Below are 22,377 nucleotides of genomic sequence, written 5' to 3'. Positions count from 1 at the left end.
TCTCCAAAGACAGTCTGATAATCTCTGATACCATGCCTTTGGTTAGTCAGATATCAGCAGACTGGAATCCACAGAGGATGAATCTCCTTCATAATCAGCAGCAGTTTATAAAATCAGGAGCTGAAACCCTATATCTTTGACTACCAGCCAAAACAGGAAGATGTGGAAAAAAACAAAAACAAAAAATATGGCTACTATATCACTAGAGGCTTTCTAAAGGTTTAACGTCGTTCTCTCCCATAAGAATTAATTGAAACAGACTTGTCAATCCCCTGGCAGAAAGATGTCCTCCATGAATTTAGCAAATAGAATAGACAATACCTAAACATGTAGGTTGACACAGTGGTCCTTCTGGTTATTGTCCCATCTCAGTCTTGAGAATGCCTCATGTTCTGCTACAATAATCCCCATCTGCATTTTATTCTATGGTCTGGGTGTCTCACCTAAATTCACTTGATGGAGACCACAAGGACCAGGAACATAAAGGGAGGTCAGAGCATCGTGCTAATAGCAGAGAATGAGGAGCACACACTGGGTGGAAACACAGAACAAAGAGGATCGGGTCCAGATGGTTGGTGTGAGGTTTCATCATTCCACACAGATGGCACATAGTTTAAACCTGGTGTACTGCTTATATTTAGAATTTTCTGTTTAATATTTTCAGACCAGCTGACTGCAAATAATTGAACCACAGAAAGTGAGGCTGAGGATAAGGGCAGGCAATTCAATGTAGAACTGACAAATAAGTCTATCAATACTGTTAACAACATTGAACAATGCTGATGAAAATGGAAAATGAAATAAGCAGTTTTAAACGTGATGTAGAATTACTTTATTCATATTCCCAAGCCTCAATCCTAACAATTCCCTTTACAGATATTTGCCATGAGTATATATAATGTTCAACAGGAAACATTTAAAGACTATTAATAGTGCTATTTTTCACAAGTACAGGAAAATACCCCAAAAGTCCAATAACTGGAAAATGGGTAAATATATTATTATATATTATTACAATAATGTATCAAACTGCCATAAAACTATAAAATTTTGCTGTACTATTTCACATGCAGCAACTCAAGTATGCTTTCAAGACAGCACTAGTAGGGGGGAATCTAGTCACTGAAGCCTACTTATACAGTGACAGTGTCACACGTGAGCTTCAAATCACCCAGAGATACATAAGAAAAAACACGTTTACGGAATAAGTCATCAACAGAAATGCTGTGGTTTCTTTTAAGCATCCAAAGGAGTGTGCTAATATGGTTGCACAACTGACTAACACCTGAAAATGACAAAAGAATGGCTTGAGATTTACGGGCACACAGTTTGATGCAATCCCAGTTCTAACAGATGATATGACTGGCATACATAATAAGTAACTAGAAACAGAAGCAAGTACTCTTACTCCTTGTCACAATAATTTATAGACATATCCTTATATGTTGCTAAACATATAATGAGTTATTCTATATAGTTTTCTGTACACTTCTAGCTTAACATCCAAAGACCTGCCAACATTGACCATGACAAGCTTTGTACAGTAATCACGTATTCCAAACTCAGGCTTACATTTGAATGCTGGCTACCTATGCACTAGTTTTCAGCTTCAGGAGAAAATGTCTCTTTAAGAGAGAACAACCAGAAGCTACCAGAGGATACAAGTACTAGCTGGCCTTTGTGCGACTAAGAAAGCAAATTATCTTGTTTCGTCGTTTTTAACATACAGAAAAAGAAAAATAAAACAAAATCACTACAGTGAAAACAAAAGCTCTTCACTGTCTCTAACACATCTTCCAAACCAGTGTGTCTGACCTTTTCTTAAAACTTTAACCGTCACAAGGGAACCACTGGGGAGGGAGTCATGTGCTGGCGAGTAGTTAAAGGGCAGGAGAATTCACTGGTGTGAGAAGGGATTAGTGAGAGCTGGAGGAGAGGACCAGCCCCTCCCAGTGTGAGTGATCCAGTCTGGGATTTACTGTCTGACAGAAACCCACATGCAATTAACAGCTGGCATCAGGGGACAAGCAGACATCCAACACTGGCTCTGGAGGAGGTCAGCAGAGAAACCTAGCTGGAGTTGAAGGCACTGGTGAGCAGCTCTGTTGCCAGTCAACCATGGCCAAAGTTTTGCTAGGATGAAGGAGATTTGCTTGCTAGAATAGCTCCTGATTCCCCTTTCAGATCCACGGTTAAATGTTAGTATGGTAGTCAAGCTGTCAGTGAATGACATCTGGGATAAGTCTTTGGAGAATAGAACTATTTTCTTTTTAAATTCTGTGTACTCATATGGATATGTGCAGGAGCACATAAAAGGCAGAGGGGACCCCTGGAGGAGCTGCAGTTAGAGGAAACTGTGAGTGCCCTGGGTACAAGGCACCGAATTAGTTCCTCTGAAGGAGCCATCTCCCCAGCCCTAGAATCGGGCTCTTACAAGTGGAAGTTTTAAATAAGAAAACGCAAACACCAGGAGAGTGGACTCAGTGATCTAGGTATTTAATGATTGATATTTAAAAGGAAATTGTTTTTATTCATGTTTAGAAATGTTGCTTCTCATGGAAGGATCTCATTTTTGCGTAGGTTGGGACGAGTACTCAAAAGAAGTTTTGTAACTCGGTTTGCCTTTTTTTTTTTCAGCCAGCTTTTGATCTTAGTACCGCAGTCTCCTCTGTGAAAAGAGTAGCACACTAGATCTGTGTCCTGTAATCTTGCTTCTAGAAGAATGAAGTCTTACAAAGTCCTCCCCTTGGCTTCTATCTTCCTCTCCCTGGAGATTTTTCATCAGGTCTGGGCTCAGTTTCCACGAGAGTGTGCCAATGTTGAGGCTCTGAGAAGCAGAGTGTGTTGCCCAGACCTGTCCCCTTCCTCTGGACCTGGGACTGACCCCTGTGGCTCATCATCAGGAAGGGGAAGGTGTGAGGCTGTGACCGCAGACTCTCGACCACACAGCCCACATTATCCCCACGATGGCAGAGATGACCGAGAGGTCTGGCCTCTGAGGTTCTTCAATAGGACATGTCAGTGCAATGGTAATTTCTCAGGACACAACTGTGGGACCTGCCGTCCCGGGTGGAGAGGAGCTGCGTGCAACCAGAAGATTCTCACAGGTGAGTGGAGAGATGGGACGCAGTGTCACCGAATGAGACTCAGAGCTATACACAACATCCAGAACGCTGAGTCACTGAAGTTAGGAAACATCTACAAATCATAAGAGCTCAACGACCTTTCCCCAACTGAGCAAACTGAAGGTTAGGAAGCTGACGAGATGTATTTGGTACAGAAGTTTGGGATTGACGCCCACACTTCCATAGGTCAGGAGAGACGGTTCAGGGAGTGGTAAGAGCACTTGTTGCCTAAGCAGGAGAACCTGACTCCAGGTTCCCCAGCACCCATTTAAGCGATCACGATACGTTAGGAACTGATTTTTTAATCACTGGAGGTGTTCATGCTAATCTTTGTACATTAGATTCAGACAGGTCAAATTCGTGGGTCTGGACCTCTTGCAAGCATGGCTTTGCCACTAAGCTCTATTTAGCTCTAACAATACAGCCTCTCCTCTCCAAGTAGCCACAGTGATTGTAATTACTCAATAGTGATGCAATCCCTGAATTTTCAATGAAGGAGCAGGTGTGTGGAGTGTTGAACAAGAACAGCAACAGCACTTGCTTGTATTTCATGTCTCAGACAATGAGCATTGGTTTCACAGACTATGTTTGGAGACTTTATTATCATTCAAGTCCTGGTCTAATGTGTGTGTGTGTGTGTGTGTGTGTGTGTGTGTGTGTGTGTGTGTGTGCACTCTTTAATCTTTGTGTCTTTGTAAAGCAGGAGTTCTTTTTATCCAAATACCACATACACAAAAAATTGAGCCTAAAAAGAAATGTTTCAAAAGACAGCACACTCTCTGTTTTAACCATATGCTGTGCACATCTTCCTTGTTTTCATAGGATTATAATGTTTAGAAAGCAGAAAATTCCACTGTGCAGTGGTGGAACATGCCTTTAATCCCAGCACTCGGGAAACAGAAGCAGGAGGATCTCTGAATTTGAGGACAGCCTACATAGAAAGTTCCAGGACAGCCAGGGCTACACAGAGAAACCCTATCTCAAAAAAAAGTAAATAATTAAAACAAATGCCAATAATGAATGAAATAAATATAACAATATCACAGAACCATAAATCTTCATGCAAGATAAAGACAAAGAAAGCTTTGAGAAACCAAAGAGTCAATGTTGCTTGGACATTGGTTTTAGGAAGCCTTTATTAGCAGGTCAGTGACCACACTGAGTGCTCAGGAACCCGGTGTAGCACTGAGCCTTTCTCAGGATGAGCTTTTATTCTGGGCTGACACACTTCAGTTAACAAGAACAGTTAGACATAAGTAGAACCAAACAAACTGCAAAGAAGGCTTAGTATATTAGGAGACTTTCCTACAACTATATGGTCTTTGATGGATTAGGCCTTTGTTTTAGTTTTGGCAGGTGGTGCTATCTATGTGCTGAGTTTTACAGCCTGATTGGCACTTCTGTCATAGAGCAAACTTCTGAGACACAGAGGGAAAGGAAAAGAAATCAGTCTAAACAAAGATTTAACTTGGGGTATATTTTAATAACATCCAGATTAGGAATCCATAACCAAAACTTCCAAAACTCCCCAAACTCTGGAAGTTTTCAAGCCCAACATGGTGTCACAAAGGGAAAGCCCCATACTGTTAATCTTGTTTTAAATACAAAAACAATGAAACTGTGGTTAAAATTGTCTTCGGGATGTGTAAATAGCAGAGCGTTTATGGAACAAGTAATTTTACATTTAGCTTTGGACCCAACCCCCACAGTGTAAGAAAATATTTCAAAGTTTGTAATCTCCAATGCATGTCTGGTCCCAAGCATGTTGGGAATGACACTTAACCAGTTTAATAAGATTTGAAAGCATGTGAATGTGTCCATTAATGGATACAGGAGGCAGAGGATGTTGTAATATGACTGTGCTAATTCTCACAGCTTAATCTTTTCATCTTTACAGTCAGGAGAAATCTTCTTGACTTAAGCACAGAAGAAAAGAGCCACTTTGTCAGAGCCTTGGATATGGCAAAGCGTACAACTCACCCTCAATTTGTCATTGCCACGAGGAGGTCAGAAGACATACTGGGACCAGATGGCAGCACGCCCCAATTCGAGAACATTTCCATTTACAACTACTTTGTTTGGACACACTATTATTCAGTCAAAAAAACCTTCCTCGGGGTGGGGCAGGAAAGCTTTGGTGATGTGGATTTCTCTCACGAAGGCCCTGCGTTTCTCACGTGGCATAGGTACCATCTGCTGCAGCTGGAGAGGGACATGCAGGTATGCTCCATCTTGGTTTTTAAGTCCCCTACATGTAAATCACTGTGATTCACTTTGTGCTGAATGACAAGAATGAGCTGTGACAAAGCAATCACGTTATCGGGACACTTGTGACTTTCAGGTAAGATTCGTCCCACTCTGATATTTCGCCAATTCATCAGCCTCGATCTTTTGTGCAGTGAGATGAAAGTAATGTTAACAATGAGAGAAACAGTGGAGACCTGGTTTGGGCAAGATTTAAAAGCTTGGAAATTTTCTATAGCTTGATAACCGGAACAGAGCGATTAATGAAACAAAAGAAATCTCGGTTTCCAGGTCATCTTCCTGAACCAGGGAATGTATGCGGGCGCCACCTCCTGGGGAGTGGTGCACCTGCAAGACTCACTGTTCATTATCCTGTATCCTCCTCAAAACAGCTGATAGTTCTAGAGTCTACATCCTTTCATGGTCACTGAACTACATTTTTTCCATATCTCCAACCGCTGTAAGCCTTACATAAAAGCCCCACCAAAAAGCATGTAAAAAATGATGGGTGTGTTCATTTTCTTGGAGGTAGTAATCATTTCACTCTGTGTGTGTGTGTGTGTGTGTATGTAAACTTGTGTATATCAAAACATCATTTTACACACCTTTAATATATATCTAGTTTCTAAAGGAATCTAAAATTGACATATATTTGGACCTCAATTTTCATTTGAAAACTAGCTTTTTTAAATTTTTAAACATTTATTCATTTTTTTGAAATTTAGATTAGAAACAAGCTTATTTTACATGTCAATCCCAGTTCCCTCTCCCTCCCCTCCTCCCCTGTCCCCTACCAACCCACTATTCTATTCCCCTTTCTGATCCCCAGGAAGGGTAAGGCCTTCCATGGGGGATCTTCAAAGACTGTTATGTCATTTGGAGCAGGGCCTAGACTAACCCCCCCCCGCCCCCGCCCCCATGTGTGTCTAGGCTGAGAGAGTATACCTCTCTGTGGAGTGGGCTCCCAAAGTCCTTTCGTGGACTAGGGATAAATACTGATCTACTACCAGAGGCCCCATAGATCAACCAGACCTCCAAACTGGCATCCACGTTCAGGGGGTCGGAGACAGTCCTATTTCCCAGCAATCAAACTAGGGTCCATGAGCTCCCCTTTGTTCAGGTCAGCTGTTTCTGTGGGTTTCTCTATCCTGGTCTTGACCCCTTTGCTCATCACTCCTCCCATTTGTAACTGGATTCCAGGAGTTCAGTTCAGTGTTTAGCTGTGGGTGTTTGCTTCTGCTTCCATCAGCTACTGGATGAAGGCTATAGGATGGCCTGTAAGGTAGTCATCAATCTCATTATCTGAAAAGGGCATTTAAGATAGCCTCTCGACTATAGATTGTTAGTTGGGGTCAACCTTGTAGATCTCTGGAAATTTCCCTAATGCCAGATTTCTCATTAAACCTATAATGGCTCCCTCTATTATGGTGTCTCTTTTCTTGCTCTCCTCTGTTCTTCCCCTGACTCGATCTTCCTGCTCCTTCATGTCCTCCCCTCCCTCCTCTTCTCCCATTGTCTTTCACACACACACACACACACACACACACACACACACACACACACACACGTTCTCCTAATTTGCTCAGGAAATCTAGACCCTTTCCCCTTCTCCAGGGGACCATGTCTGTCTCTCTTAGGGTCCTCCTTGTTTCCTAGCTTCTCTGGTGGTGAAAACTAGCTTTTTAACAGGAAACATAAAGTAGACCTCAACTTGAGCACAGTAACTTCGAGCTTTTTTTTTTTTAAGCAGATGCACTCAAATGCACTACCATATCTAGTACCACAAATATCTTATTGTCTTTTCACTAACCGAACTACTTTCTTAGAAAAATAATGTAATTCAGAAAGTGAACAGTCTAGGGGCTGTGAGTTTCGCTCAAGCATAGAGCACTTGCTGAGCAAGCACAAGACTCTACGAGCAGTCCCCAGCCCAAATAAAATTGCTTATTGTTGGATCTCGACTATTGTCTATAAACTAAGCTTTTTTTTTCCTATGGGAAGCAACAGTCATAAATCTCTATCCTAAAGTTAAAGTCTTAAAATTAACTAAAATTGTCTTTAAAAAAACTATCAAAATGTACTGATTTGTTGGTTTCCTGGGCACTGTGCTAGCATTTCAAAGGAAAACAATGGTTAGAAGACACAGAATTGATGCACTGCAATATAGAGTCAGATAGCTGACAGGGGTGTGTCGGATGTCCTCTCTGCATCGTGCTTTAAAGTTCTGATTACAAGACAGACATTTAATAGATTATGAGTAGATAAATCTGTCATCAGTAACTGACTCCAGATTTCGGTTGCCTTGAGGCATTTTCCCAAGGACACATGGGAATTTGAAAAGGCAGGTGTGGAACATTTCAGGCCTTGGTTCTGCTATATAATGTCCACATCCATGAGCTACTTTTCTAGCACAAGGCATCATCAAATTGCAGGCTACCTGTAGCACGCAGCACCTGCTCTGGTTCCCCAGTGTCAGTTGCCCAGTCACAATTGTTGTTGATTCATAATGAGCTCTTGGAAGTTGTTACAAACTTGTGAAGCACAGTGGTAGGTATGAGTAATACAAACCCTTAGTGATACATCACTAGGGGAGCCTTGAAAGACTTCTGTTCTCTAAAACACCCAAGGACAAGTAGATGCCTGCCAGACAGGAGCCACAGGAAAGGAGCAGAAATGCACCAGGTGCGTGAAAGACACAGAAGGCAAAAGCAGCACCACACTAAATCTCAGCCTCTGAAAGAAAGTCCCCAAAGGCCAAAAGATAGAGAATAAGGGAAGCAATGTGTCCTTGGTCTCAAGCATTTTCGAAAAGTGTGAAATGCTTTCTAAGAGGAAACTAGGTCACTGGTCTTAAGAACAATAGGCCCAGAATTCATTCTGCTTCTGGTTAGCATTTTGTCTGTGAGCTTCAGGCAGATGCCTGTCTTCCTAGCTGAACTTTGCAACATGGTCTCTAAACAAAATTCCTTTTGTGCTTTGAAAAGAGAGAATGTATGAGACAAAATATGCGGTCTGTCAGCAAACCAGAATCTACCTAACTATAGTCATTCAGACCACATTAAGAACAAACCCCAAAAACTTACTGTCCCACATTTCATTTCAAAGCTGAGGTCATGTGCTGCTAAGATTTGAAGGTGCTTCCATTAAAAATAGGAAGACAGAGCCAGGCCACAGTGGCGCATGACTTTAATCCCAGTACTCTGGAGGCAGGTCTCTGTGAGTCTGAGGCCAGCTTGGTCTACAAAGTCTACAACAGTTGGAGCTGTTACACAAAGAAACCCTGTGTGTGGCGTGGGAGGGTGGGGGTAAGGGGTTAGGGGGATTTTAACGTAATCAGTAGAAACACAATTATCTGCCAACAATGGAAGCAATGCTTTCCCCAACTTGTTTGTAGAAATTTCTGCATGAAATGAGTTTCATTGCTTTTACTGCCTATATGACTCCTAGAACTAAATGTCAAACTTTGTTCAATAAGGTCCTTGACTTCTCTGGGACCCCAGTCATGACTGTTGCCTTCACTGGTTCCTTAGCACATAGAGAGAGCGAACAGAAAAGGACACCACTGTCCAGCAAGCCAAGAGAGAGGATGTAAATGGAAGTAGGGACCACTAATGGATTTCTGTGCTCTAGGAGATGCTGCAAGAGCCTTCTTTCTCCCTTCCCTACTGGAATTTTGCAACTGGGAAAAACGTCTGTGATATCTGCACCGATGACTTGATGGGATCCAGAAGCAACTTCGATTCTACTCTTATAAGCCCCAACTCTGTCTTTTCTCAATGGAGAGTGGTCTGCGAGTCCTTAGAAGATTATGACACCATGGGAACACTTTGTAACAGTAAGACCCAAATGACAGCTACTATTCACCATTCTGTGTTAGATAAATAAATTGTGCTGCCTGGGAGGCATTTCTTCAGAAAGAACTCACTGAGAACCTACGAGACCCCAGGCAGTCTGCAAGGTGCTCTGAGAAACACACGGAGTACCTGTGGGTGTGGTGGTTATTTTTCTCCAGCCATTTGATCAGTCCACTGCTAACTTTAATTTCAGAAATCCTAGAGCACATTAATCCTCTTAATACACTAAGCACTGCTTAGCAGTCATGTGTCTTGGGTTGGAATTTTACTGAAAGTGTCCCCACTTCTGAAACTTGCAAAAATTAGTTGGGAGTATTCTGGGAGCAGAACGAAAAGGTGGGAAGCCGAAAAAGAAAAAGTCCATGTTTGTTCAGAGACCTAAAATCCAAAAGGGATACCTTTCATAGGGATACACGCCAGAAAACAATGATGTCGTAACAACAATGCCTGCAGGCTCACTGCTCTCAGCTCTCCTAAGGAGAATAAATACTCACAGGTCTGGCTATTGTGCCTCTACCGCAGAACATTTCTGCCACACACTGGTCTGTTCATGGGCTCCCCTTTTTCTTCCATGAAACACAGTACCCTCCCTGTGCTACTAACACAGTCTTCATTGTTGGTGTTCTGGTTTTTTCTTCCGGCATTTTCAGACAGTTTAAATATTTGATTTTCCATATATAAAGACTAGCATTGTGGTTAATTATTATCTTTGTGATCTATTACTCTACTTGTATTTTATGTGCCAATTTTCGTATTGCTTTGAAAGCTTAAATAGAGAGTAACTTAAAAATATCCAAGGAACTAGATATATTTTTCCCACCATTAGAAAAGTATTTAGCTTTGTACTAGTGTAAGAAATGTGATAATCCATGAAAGTTTCCTTTAGCAGTCTAACACCTGAGCAATTGGTTCCACCTTGTGACAGAGGAATGAAACTGAATGTCAGAGCATCTTCATATACCAACACGTGTATCTTTGTCACCAGGCTGCTATGTTAAGGCTGGGGGTTCTTACACATTTTCCTGCCATGCTAATAATTAGACATTCTCGTGTGGGCTCTGTGTGTGTGTGTGTGTGTGTGTGTGTTCATGTTCATAAGTGTGCAGATACACATGTGTATATGTGTGTGTAAGCCATAGGACACCTTCAGTTGTCATTCATTCTGTTAGCTCTGTCTACCTATTTTCTTTTAGTTTTGAGACACTGTCTCACTGTGTGGCTCTGGCTGTCCTGCAACTTACTATGTAGCCCAGGTTGGCCTCTGACGCATAGAGATCCAACTGCTACACTGTTTCTGTCTCTCAGGTGCCAACTGCTACTGTTTCTGTCTCTCAAGTGCTGGGATTAAAGCCAGGCTCCAGACTCCATCTGGCTTTGGGACCTGGTAGTAGGGGGAGCAAGATTTCTTGCTGCCTCAGAAGTCATCAATGACTCACCACCAATCGTGGGGCTCTACCTGTCCCCAACTTTCCAATGCTGATATTTCAAGTGTGCCCTAATGTACTTCATCTTTTCTTCTGTGGGTTCTTGGGACAAACACAGGTCTCAAGCACTTGACTTTTATAAGCTATCTTCCCATCCTAAACAGAAAATTTTTAAAAGTCAATGAAAATATGGCATAAGAGGAGGAAATAAAAAATATTTCATTTTGTCATAGCTTCTCCTGTCACTCAATTTAACAAGCCTCACAACTTCGTGAAAAATTAAAGATTATTCTTGATTAAAACAAATTTTAAGATTGTCCATTGTGACAATTCAAGATGTAAAAATCAAACATCATATTTATCGAATGTAGTAAACAGGACTATCAAGATGGCTCTGCAAGTTAATGTTGCAAAGACTGATGACCTGAATTCAATTCCTAGGACCCACATGGTAATCTTCCGACCTCTACATTTGCACACATAGATACACACACACACACACACACACGCACGCACACACACACGCACACTTTTAAAAATCAAACATAGTAAAGAATAAAGGAAACAGCTTGTATCAATCACATGTTTCATATAGTATGAGATTCTTACTACATGTCTTCAATCTCATGGAAATAATTTCCTTTATCCTACTTCTGTCTGAGAATATTTTATTTCTACAGTTTCATTGACATCTTCAGAAGACTGGTGTATGCACGAACTTAGGTCAACCTTTCCTTGGAGATTCCAGAATTATATCGTTACTTGCTTCTTTCACTAAATTTAGTGGATGGAAAAGTGAATTAGTGACACCTGACATTCTTTCAGCCCTCATAATGCATCTATGATTCATCATATGAAAAGCAATGGTTCTTCACAGAATTTCTTACATCTATTTTCCCTCACACATGCATTCCAATGTGGAAATCCTAAAGGACTATAGGTAATAGGGCATTAGTGATTGAATTGGCAGAAGTTGTCCATGTGCAAACTAAATTTAAGGACTGCTGGGATAAAATTAAAATGGCTTAGCTAGTTTCTTTAACTACCCAAAGTTTCAACCATGAAACTCCATAAAATGAACAATGTTGCAGTTGCTTACAACCAAAGCAGACTGTATGTTCAAGCTTCATGGGATTTACTGATCATTCCCCCAAAATACCAGCTTAAAGTTAGACTTTAGTGGGTTCCTGAAGGTTTCTGAGGATAATCTATCATCCCAAAATGTAAGCAGGTCTATGTTTTATTACTGTGGTATTTAATGGCTGGTATGCTGACACAGAAGGTAGGCAACATTGTGCCTAGGACCCACTATAGGACATTTGTGAATGAGGAACAAAACAAACTGAAGTTGCAATGCGAGCCCTCACAGACCAATGGATTGCTTGCCTCACCCCTGTGGGGCACTTACGAGTCTGCCAGTCACCATGGCATATTCATGAAATGCTCGTTACCATTCTTACCCTGCCCTACACACTTGAGGCTCATTGTCCTCCATTCTAGAATGAAATAAACACAGCTTTCTGAGATGGGACTGACTTCTTCACAATATGGCTCTGGTCTAGCTTTCCATCATCCCTGAAGTCTGCTCTGCTCCTTGCAAGCTCTTCACTGAAGAGATCCCTTTTTACAGCCATGGGGAAGCATGCACCAGCTCCTTGTCACTCCTGGAAAACATCAGGCACTGTGCCAGAAATGATGCCAGAGCTCAAGTCCTCATTAGAAAAACAGAAGGAAGCATGTGGTTTTGTGTTACTGTCCCTCTCTAGAATACTCACCTTGCAAAATTACTCTGACCTTACTTACAGAAATTCTCACCCAGTTATTCAGTGTTCTTTGTAAATCTATTCTTTGATTCTCTCTCTCTCTCTCTCTCTCTCTCTCTCCCTCCCTCCTTCTCTCTCCCTCTCCCTCTCTCTCCCCCTTCCCCCTCCCTCCCTTCCTCCCTCTTTCTCTCTCTCTGTCTCTCTCTGTCTGTCTCTCTGTCTGTCTCTCTCTGTCTCTGTCTCTCTGTCTCTCTCTGTGTGTGTGCATATGTGTGTGTGTGTGTGTGTATCACTCCCTCTCTCTCTTTACCTTTCTTCCCTCCCTTAAGGCATTCATAATACCCTTCAAACGTTTAATGATGACATTAACTGATAAAAAGAAGAAGATGGAAAACATTTATTAATTGAAATAAGCAAGGCGTTGGTGGCACACACCTTTAGTCTCAGCACTGGGGAGACAAACACAGTAGGATCTCTGTGAGTTTGAGGCCAGCCTTGTCTACAGAGTGAGTTACAGGACAACCTCCAAAGCTACACAGAGAAAAGCTGGCTTGAAAAAAAAACAAACAAACAAAAATAAAGCAACCACAAAAACAAAAACAAAAGCAAAATATTCCAAGGAGATTTGGGGATATATTTTTATTTCTCTGAAGACTTGTAACAAATGGCATTCAGGTACATATATATGGGGGTTGGGTTTTTAGAGGGATTGTTTTGTTTTGTTTTGGGGTTTGGATTTTTGAGACAGGGTTTCTCCATGTAGCCTCGACTGTCCTGGAACTGGCTCTGTAGACCAGGCTTGAACTCAGAGATTCACCTGCCTCTGCCTCCTGGGTGCTAGGATTAAAGGCATGGGCCACCACTACCTGGCTATTCAGTTTTATAAGGTTATTTGGAACAAAAAAATTTAGCTTCTCATGTTCTCTCATTCTTTTAATAAAGCTTGTTACAATTTAGCAGCACTCAGGCCTGTGTCTGTCAACATGATTATTTTTCCTTCCAATGTTTGAATATTTCAGTTTGTCTCAATTCACAGAAATAGGACGATGTAATTTAGATGTTTTTCACAGTAAGCATGTCTTTTCATATTTCTTCCACAAGGGTCTAGTTTTCAATGTCTTGACTGTATATAAGAGAGCAGTGCTCAGACCTGTAGACATTCTTTAACCCTGTGCCTGCCTTTGCTTCCTAGGCACTGAGGGTGGGCCCATCAGGAGAAATCCAGCTGGAAATGTGGGGAGACCAGCAGTGCAGCGTCTCCCTGCTCCCCAGGATGTCACTCAGTGCCTGGAGGTTGGTGTGTTTGACACACCTCCTTTTTATTCCAATTCTACAAACAGCTTTCGAAACACCGTGGAAGGCAAGTAAACTAACAAACTAAAACACTGGTGTTTTAATTAATCTAGTTAGGAAGGTAAGTCGGAGTGCCCCAAACTGGATGTTTTTTTGAACGGCTTTGAATACCATATTGATCACATTGGTTTACATGAACTGGCTGTGGCCTTACTCACAATTTCTGATTCAAAAATAAAGGGAGTATCAGACTGTAATTGATTAGCAGAGGAAAAAACTCATAGGGAATTATTGTTTCAAACCTCTTAAATTTACAGTCTCTTAAACTTGGCCCCTGACAGTTATCAGTCTTCATGTGCAATAACTTCACACTATAGTCTTTTATAGTCATAAAATTGTTTCTTTAAAAATGATAAGATTAACAATTATTTTAAGTATCAATTATTTGACAATCTGTAAGGAAGGTCTGGTTTGGGCCACTTTATTTAAGCTGAAACACTTTGCAACTGATTTTAAAGATCTACAAAAAAATAACTATGTCTACTGAGTGTTAGCTTGATTTTCCCCATTTCATGACAATAAAAGTATTTTGAAGTTGAAGAAGCACAGTTCAAGTAGGTGTACTGACTTTCCTGAGATAGCCAACAATAACACATTCAAATTTCTTTGGGGGAGATGGGCGGGGTGTGAGATGGGGTTTCTCTGTGTGTAGCTCTGGCTGTCCTGGAACTAGCTCTGTAGACCAGGCTGGTCTCGAACTCGTAGAGATCTGCCTGCCTCTGCCTCCCAAGTTGTGGGATTTAATGCATGAGCCACTACCACCCAGCCAGATTTATAAAGGAATATAATTATGTCTAACTTAATTTTAAATTTCTTACTGTTGAAATTCCCCTTAAATACCAACATCACACTTAAGAGCATCAACCCCCTTCCAACAGGAGTGATTCTCTCTCCTATGGTCAGAGATATGTAAGACGTAAATTCAATCACTGATTTTAACACTATTCCCTTTTACTATCAAAATTGTATACTCTCCTTATGTTCATTTAAATCATACTAACTCACTAACATATTTGATTCAATATTTACTACAATATTTACTACATATAGACACTAAACTGGTATCTATAAAGCTAAAGTACTGATTTTTTAAAGCAATATGCTCACTATATTCCTTGAGTCAAAAAATTAGAAAAAAATGAGTGAGGTACTTCAACCCAATCAGACACACTTAACTCTGTCACAAATCACAATCCTTCCAACTGTTTTCTGACCTATTTGCATTTATCCTCAACTGCCTAGTAAATAGAGGGACTATAAAAATTCTCTAAATATTTTGACAGGATTCTTTCCAGATGTTTAAAACTATATAGATAAAGAGGTAAACTGGGGAAATTTTAGCATTGCCACGAAATTAATTTACTAAAAATAAATATGCTGGCAGTCATTAAAAAGGAGGAAGGTCAGAGAGTTTCCAGGACAGTGACAGCGGTGCTCCCAGTAGTGGAAGCAGTAGCTGGGGGATTTCCACTGTCTCTGTTCATGCAGAGCAATCTGTGCCTTGTCAAAATTCAGCATTCATACATTTTGACTGTTATCTTTTGCAGGTTGTTATTGTTAACCTAGAAGCTACATTTGGAATGTGCCCCTACCCTCTCAGACCTAGCCTAGTTCTGACTATCGCAAGCAAATATCATCAGCCATTACTACGGAGAGGCAGCACAATCATACTGAGGCAAAATTTAGACTGGCGAGCTTTGAAAACTAGTTTCTTAATATAATCAACTACTGTTGACTCTCAATGTTCTCTACTATTTTCACCCTTACTTTTAAATGTAGGTTACAGTGATCCCACGGGGAAATATGACCCTGCTGTTCGAAGCCTTCACAACCTGGCCCACCTCTTCCTGAACGGAACAGGAGGTCAAACCCATCTGTCTCCCAATGATCCAATTTTTGTTCTCCTGCACACTTTCACTGATGCAGTCTTTGACGAATGGCTAAGGAGGCATAACGCTGGTGAGATGATTTCATATGATTTTGCAGGCTTTGCAAAGGGATTATTCTGATTGTGTGGTTACAATTTAAGCTAGTACTTGACAACCATTAAATATGCTGCAAAATAAAGATGCAGCAGCTCTCCCATCCAGCCATTGTCAAATACTCAAAAACACTTTGAACACTGCTGATGTCACTATGGCATTTTTGTCATGAAAAGATGACTCCTGTGTGTTATAAGTTTTTCTTACTCATATTTTGCAACAAACCTTCTCATTGCTTTTTAATATAAATGGAAGAGTGTTACAGATCTTTTCTTGAGTTTAATATAACTGGGAGAATGTTACAGACCTTTGCTTCGGTTCCTCAAAAGACTAAACATGCCATATCCATAATCTGTGGTTCGGAGTTGTATTACTTTATAGCCTCACAGAAATGGAAATTTGCTCAACTTGAAAAGTTAAAAGTTTTATGTCACACCATAGGAAATCTCTTTTAAGTTCATTTCAACGCATTCTTTAAAATATTATTTTAGAGATCTCATTTACTGTGCTCCTACTCAGCCAAGAGAAATATGTTGCTTTTCAAAACCATAAAAGTACTCCCACTGGTTTAAACATCATAAATTGTCATACTTTTGAAATGTTCTGAGTTTTAGCTGTGTGCTTTTGTCATGCACACGCCGAATTGAAGGTTAGCTCTCTATTGCTTTATGGATGCAGTGAGGCCCTCACACTTCTCCGTGTACATCAGAAACCTCTGTTGCAACCTTCCCCAGACCATTCATCTATGTGTTGCTCAAAATATGTTATTCTGTCAGAAATCATTTAATTTGCCAGGTATGCTAGTGTCTATAATTCTAGTACTCAGAGACTGAAGTAGAAGATCTAGAGTTTAAGGCCAGGTTGTGCTATAAAGGGAAGTGCTGTCTCAAAAACATAAAATCAGACAGGCAATTCACGCATAAATACTTGCGCAATTGTCAATCTGTTATGAATTCATTAGTTGGTATTCTGCTTTATATTTCAAGTGTATTTAAAATGCATACCAGCAACAGACAATGAAGTACTTACAGTGTTAGTTTCTGTCTTAGTTACTATTCACCATGACCCAGACAGCTCTTATAAGTGATAACATGTAACTGGGTGCTTACTTAATAGTTTCAGAATGTTAGTCCATTATCATCATGGTGAGAAGCAGACTTACATGGTGCTAGAGCAGGAGCTGAGAACTTACATCTGATCCATAAGCAGCAGGCAGAGAGAGAAAGACTCCAGACTTGGAGTGGGCTTCTGAAACCTCAAAGACCACCACCACTGACACACCTACTCTAATAAAGTCGCACCTACTCCAAAAAACCACAGCTCCTAATCCTCCTAACCCTTCTCAGACAGATCTAGTCCCTGAAAACTAAGCATTTAAATATCTAGCCCTATAGAGTCCACTCTCATTCAAACCACCATAATTTAAAATGAAATAAGAAGTCAATATTTTTATGATTCAGTCTGGGTACATTAATCTACATTTTTCCACTTCCCCAACTTTACAATCATAGTCTCCACTCCTTACTCCATACCTGTACTTCAGGCACTTGCTTTTTGCCAAACCCTCCAGTGTTCAACCTAATAATTGTAAGAACAAGATTGTTCTGTTTACAATAATAGCTAGCACCTTGGGAGTGCTTTACCGGATTGTTTTTACTATAGCACTACATAAACTGGAATTAATAGGCTAGGAATTAACAAAATCAGCTCTTGTTAAGTACAGGCTTTGGAGAGGTAGCCAAAAATATTCAAGTAACATCTATGTAGCCATTCTCAATGCTCTAAGTGTTCAATTTCTCAAAGGGAATGGAAATGCTCTCCTATTATAGTTTTCTAGGAACCATGAAAACATGTACACGTCTACCTTTCATACTCTGGTTGAAAAATAATTATTGGTCAGTCATATAAATTTGCTAAAAATTCTCCAGGTCTAATCTAAAGGATATTGATGAATCAGAATGCTGTGTTTTCTTTTTGCTCCCCAGTCCCCTCTGCTTGAGTTCTGTGCAGTTTAAAGAGTCTCAGCTACTAGGCAGTCAGCGGGTAGAGAAAGGCAATAAATAAACAATAGTCAGCCTGTGACATTTTTCTGATAAAATATAATCATAAACTATAGAAAAAGCCAATCATGAAAATTTGCATGAAATGAAAATTGACCAATCAGATGCCTTCTCAAATCTCCCATTTCCTTCTAAACATCCATTGGGAAAGGATATCATGAAGTAATGAGAGCAGCAAAGTAAGAACTTGGGACGAATCTTTAAACAGTTTCACAAAGGAGAAGACTAACAGTCCACGTGCAGAGAGGATGGGGTTGTTTTCTGAACTCTAGCAAAGGTCTTAAACATATTGAGGATTCTTCAGGAAGCAGAATTGTAGAATTATAAAAATCAGAAGTCAGAATAACGGCCTTAAAAAAACGAAGGCAGGTTGTTGTCTTACAATATGATGCTGCAGAATCCAATTGTTGGGCACAACACAATACAGTACAACACATCCCAGTGCCAGCAAAAATTGTGTTAATTCCTGTTTACTAATTTTGTGAGCTTGTTTGTTTGTTTGTTCCTTTCTTTCTGTTGATAGAGTCTCACTATGTACTCCTATCCCTCCTGAAACTAGCTATGTAAGCCATGATGACTTCAAACCCACAAAGATCTGTCCATCTTTTCCTCTCACCACTACTACTGTAAATCTGAGTAACATCATAAAATTCAATATCTCTCTTTCATTGTCTTAGAATTATGTGTTGTTTCACGCATTGTAGCCTAGAGTTCCATGGTTTTTTTTTAAAAAGAAAGAAGTTTTTATATTTCCCAAAATGATTACTACTTCTTGAGCGAGGAAAGAAATGAAGCAATTGCACATTCTTTCACAAAAATTAGTTGAGCACCTGACATGTCCCGGACAACATTCTGGGTACCAGAAGTAGCAAGCAGAACTCAGAAATAGCTTCCTCCTGGAATTTTCCCTCCTGTTAGTAGAAATTAAAATAGTCAAACGTGAATAATTACAGTATAGTAGAAAGTTGAAAGGTTTTGTAAGTGAATAAAGCCAGAAAATGAGATTGAGAATGCAATGTATGCAAAAGGAAAAATGATCCTCCCAAAGCAAAGGAACAGGAAGGAGCCTCATCGGGCTGGAGTAGATGTGCATTGGGAAGAGGAGGTGGTGGGAGAAAGTGGGGTTTGAGGAAAAAGGGAAGACACTCAAGGTCACTGCAGTACACCATGGGGTAAATGGGGATCCTTAGAAGTATCTTACAGATGAAAGTTACAGCTGTTCCAGCTGTGACAATGTTGCTTTTGCTAGGATTCCTTTGCCCAGTATAGAGAACTTTATCTCTTAGCTGAAGTCAAACTGAAAGTGCTCAAGTCAGGATTCAATAGACAGACGAAATAGAAGAGTTTATAATTGTAGCTGGATTACAAGTCTCAAAGTGTAACTCTTCACGGGTGACTAGTAGTAAAACAGGATGTGGTGCTTTGAGGACCAGAAGTTGACTTCTTTGTTCAGTGCCTAGACCAATACCTAGCACCAGTAGACACTCAATACCTTTGAATAAATACTTGATTCCCTGTTGAATGTGGTAAAGCTAAAGTCACAAAATATAAAAGCTGTCGCATTTCTATAACTGACTTTCTCTCAAAGTATATGCTGGTCATCCTTCCATGATACCTTCCAAGGATTACAAACCTCCTGCAAACAGAAACCCCAATCCCTAGCTGACCTCACATATTCCAGGCGTCCTAAAGGAAGCAGGTAGTAGTCTAAGCACAGATGCAGCTAATAAACATAGCACTCACATAGATACAACTTAATAAGGAAAAGACAGCACAAATTTGACAAGAAGCACCTAGCCTTACTTTAGCACCTGTCCTTACTTTCATCCTTGATGACAGAAACCCACTTTAAAAAAATACCTTTTGTTTAAAAGGCTAATTTAGATAGAAAGAGGAAAGATGGCAGGAAGCAGATTGTTTCAGAAATCAGATTCAATTTTAGGAATCTTTTGCTAATGGCAAAGGATGGAAATGTATTTAATTCCGATTTCTCTCAAAGTTAAACAAAAACTAGAAATGTAAACAGATATATTTAAAGTCAAGGACAACCATCTCTCAAGTTTGAATCACAGACCATGACAGAGAATGGGCAGGTCTGGTTCTTCATGGACTGAAAAATGTTTTGTGGATTTCCTTAAGTTAGCCTGCGTAGTTTGAAAACAGACGAGCAGGTGAGAATCTTAGACAGCAGTATCACTCAAGTCCTCTGACTTTAAAGGCCCTGTCAGCACCGGTGCTGGTGCCTCATTTAACCCTGTTCTGCAGTGACATTTGCCTCATGCCTATACTTGCTGTAAACTGTGAAAACACTTTCCATGGGTTCCTTGCCCATTGACCGCCTTCAGAACACAACTTCTCTGATACCAACTTCCTGCCTACTTACAAGTTGCCTTTGGAATATTTTAGATATTTCCACCTTCCCACTGGAAAATGCTCCCATTGGACATAACAGGCAATATAACATGGTACCATTCTGGCCTCCGGTTACCAACACAGAGATGTTTGTCACTGCTCCGGACAACCTGGGATATGCTTACGAAGTCCAATGGCCAGGTCAGTGTTGTCAGTGTATTTTTACTCTAGTGTTCTCCGAAAGCAAATCTGTCATCTTAAAGGTAAGGTCCTCACAGTGTGCTGGGGTTGATATGCTCTGTTGGATATGAAGCTTTCCCACAGATTCTTATTTGGGAATAAAAAGTGAGAATGTTTCATTTTACTGGGTACTCACTCTGACCCAGTATTGAGATAATCGAGCAGCTCTCTATCTTGTTTAATCTTCATAATATTTAGAGGCAAGTACTTTATTTCTCATCTTGAAGATAAAGAAACTCAAACTTAGAAATTAATTCTACCACTAGAGAGGCAATATTTCCAGCCAAGGAGGGAATGAGCTTTCAACTTAAACACCTGTGATGTCACCAATTACTCATGAGACCATGCCACTTCCTTTTATTTATAAATGAAGATGGAATGAGATACTCAAAGCTGCTTTTTTGATGTATTAAAATTGAAGTCTTTCAATTGTAAATTTTACTCAACAAAAGATCCAAGATATAGTGAAAGATCACAGAACTTGGGACTTGAAAAAACTGGACTCTAAAATCAGAAATCCTTCCTATAGACCATAGACCCTGGGCAGCCATCATGTATTTAACTTTGGAATGGCAATAACATTAATATCAGTATGGCTCTTTCACAAAAGGAATTAAGAAGTACCTTAAGGTAGGTGCTACGTAATATAGCCAATAAAACTGAATATAAGGGTCTATCCTAGAGGGCCTTGAGCAGTGCCTAAATGTGAGCTGCCCAATTTTGGTGATAGTTATTTAAATATTTATTTTGCTCTCGTCTTATTTTTCAAATAGGTCAGGAGTTCACTACATCTGAAATCATTACAATTGCTATAGTGGCTGGGCTGTTACTTGTGGCTGTCATTTTTGTGGGAGCCTCTTGTCTGATCCGTTCTAGAAGCTCCAAGAATGAAGCTAATCAGCCTCTTCTCACTGATCACTACCAATGCTATGCTGAGGAATATGAAGAGCTCCCAAATCCTAATCACTCCATGGTCTGACTGCTGCCTGTCCTCTAACTCAGGAGAATGGAAGTGACCTGATTGGAACACAGTTGTCACCCATTTTTCCTTTTGCTTCCTTCCTTTCTTACATAGATGTGTGTTGGAATTAAAGCATTGTATTTTAGAGATGAGAATTCAGAATCTGTTCAATGGGTTCTAATCATTCATTCTATTTAAGATGGCATATTGTACCAGCTCCTTAGTACCTGAGAGGATATTGTGATGAGCTTTGTTGTATTCTAAAGATTGCCTAAGTGCTATGAATAAGCAATGCTTCTGTACAGAAAAGTAAGTTTGATATAGAATTCTCTACTTCAGTTGTACAAGTGGCCATTCTTATACTGTTAACATATGAGAGTATTGCTATTGTTGATACTGGTCAACAGAGATAAAGTTATTATCTGTTGATCAGTTAAATTACATTACTTTGTAAACAAATAATATCCTGATTAGCTTTATGAAACTGGCCTCATTTTGGTGTCAGCATATATAAACTGGCCTCAGGTACAAGGCCACAACAAAGTCACAATTCTTGTCACACTTTGTAAAGACGAAAGCTTCACTTTACTGGGACTTAGCTACTATTTCATGTTTGCCACTGTGTTCCTGAGCTCAGTTCTCTGGACAAGAAACTGCCCACGCCACAGTTCACCTCCTAATTCTAGTGTCTTAGAGGTCTGCAGAGGAGGAGTAAGACAAAGGGTGTGGTATCTTGTGGATAATATCAAATACATTTGTTTGACTTCAACATCCTTTTACAACTTATCAGCCTTCTGTGTATTTCAAAATAAACATAATAGGATCTTGTTCCATTGGTTCCAGTTTCTCAGAAATGTTTTCTTTTTTCCCTCTTTTTTTTTTTTAAGAAAAAACCTGACTCTGTTGCCCCAGCTATATAGACCAGGTTGGCCTAAAATTCACAGAGATCTGCCCACCTCTGCCTCCCCCAGTACTGGAATTAAAGATAGACCTTCACCTTGTATTCTACATAATATATG

General features: G+C 40.2%; 1 protein-coding gene across 1 annotated transcript; it reads left to right on the top strand.

Moving 5' to 3' along the window:
• The first annotated feature begins 1,934 nt into the window (after positions 1-1,934).
• Positions 1,935-22,186, top strand: Tyrp1 (tyrosinase related protein 1). The gene is made up of 8 exons (XM_013122069.3): positions 1,935-2,092; positions 2,638-3,107; positions 5,023-5,345; positions 9,000-9,204; positions 13,603-13,770; positions 15,543-15,722; positions 20,212-20,358; positions 21,171-22,186. Exons 2-8 carry the CDS (start codon positions 2,723-2,725, stop codon positions 21,374-21,376), a joined length of 1,614 nt encoding a protein of 537 aa, XP_012977523.1. The 5' UTR covers positions 1,935-2,092; positions 2,638-2,722; the 3' UTR covers positions 21,377-22,186.
• Positions 22,187-22,377: the final 191 nt, after the last annotated feature.

Source organism: Mesocricetus auratus, unplaced genomic scaffold (assembly GCF_017639785.1).
Source record: "Mesocricetus auratus isolate SY011 unplaced genomic scaffold, BCM_Maur_2.0 Super-Scaffold_100014, whole genome shotgun sequence".
NCBI classification, from domain to species: Eukaryota; Metazoa; Chordata; class Mammalia; order Rodentia; family Cricetidae; genus Mesocricetus; species Mesocricetus auratus.
Note: the sequence above shows the minus strand (reverse complement) of the source record. Positions and strands in the feature narration are given on the sequence as shown.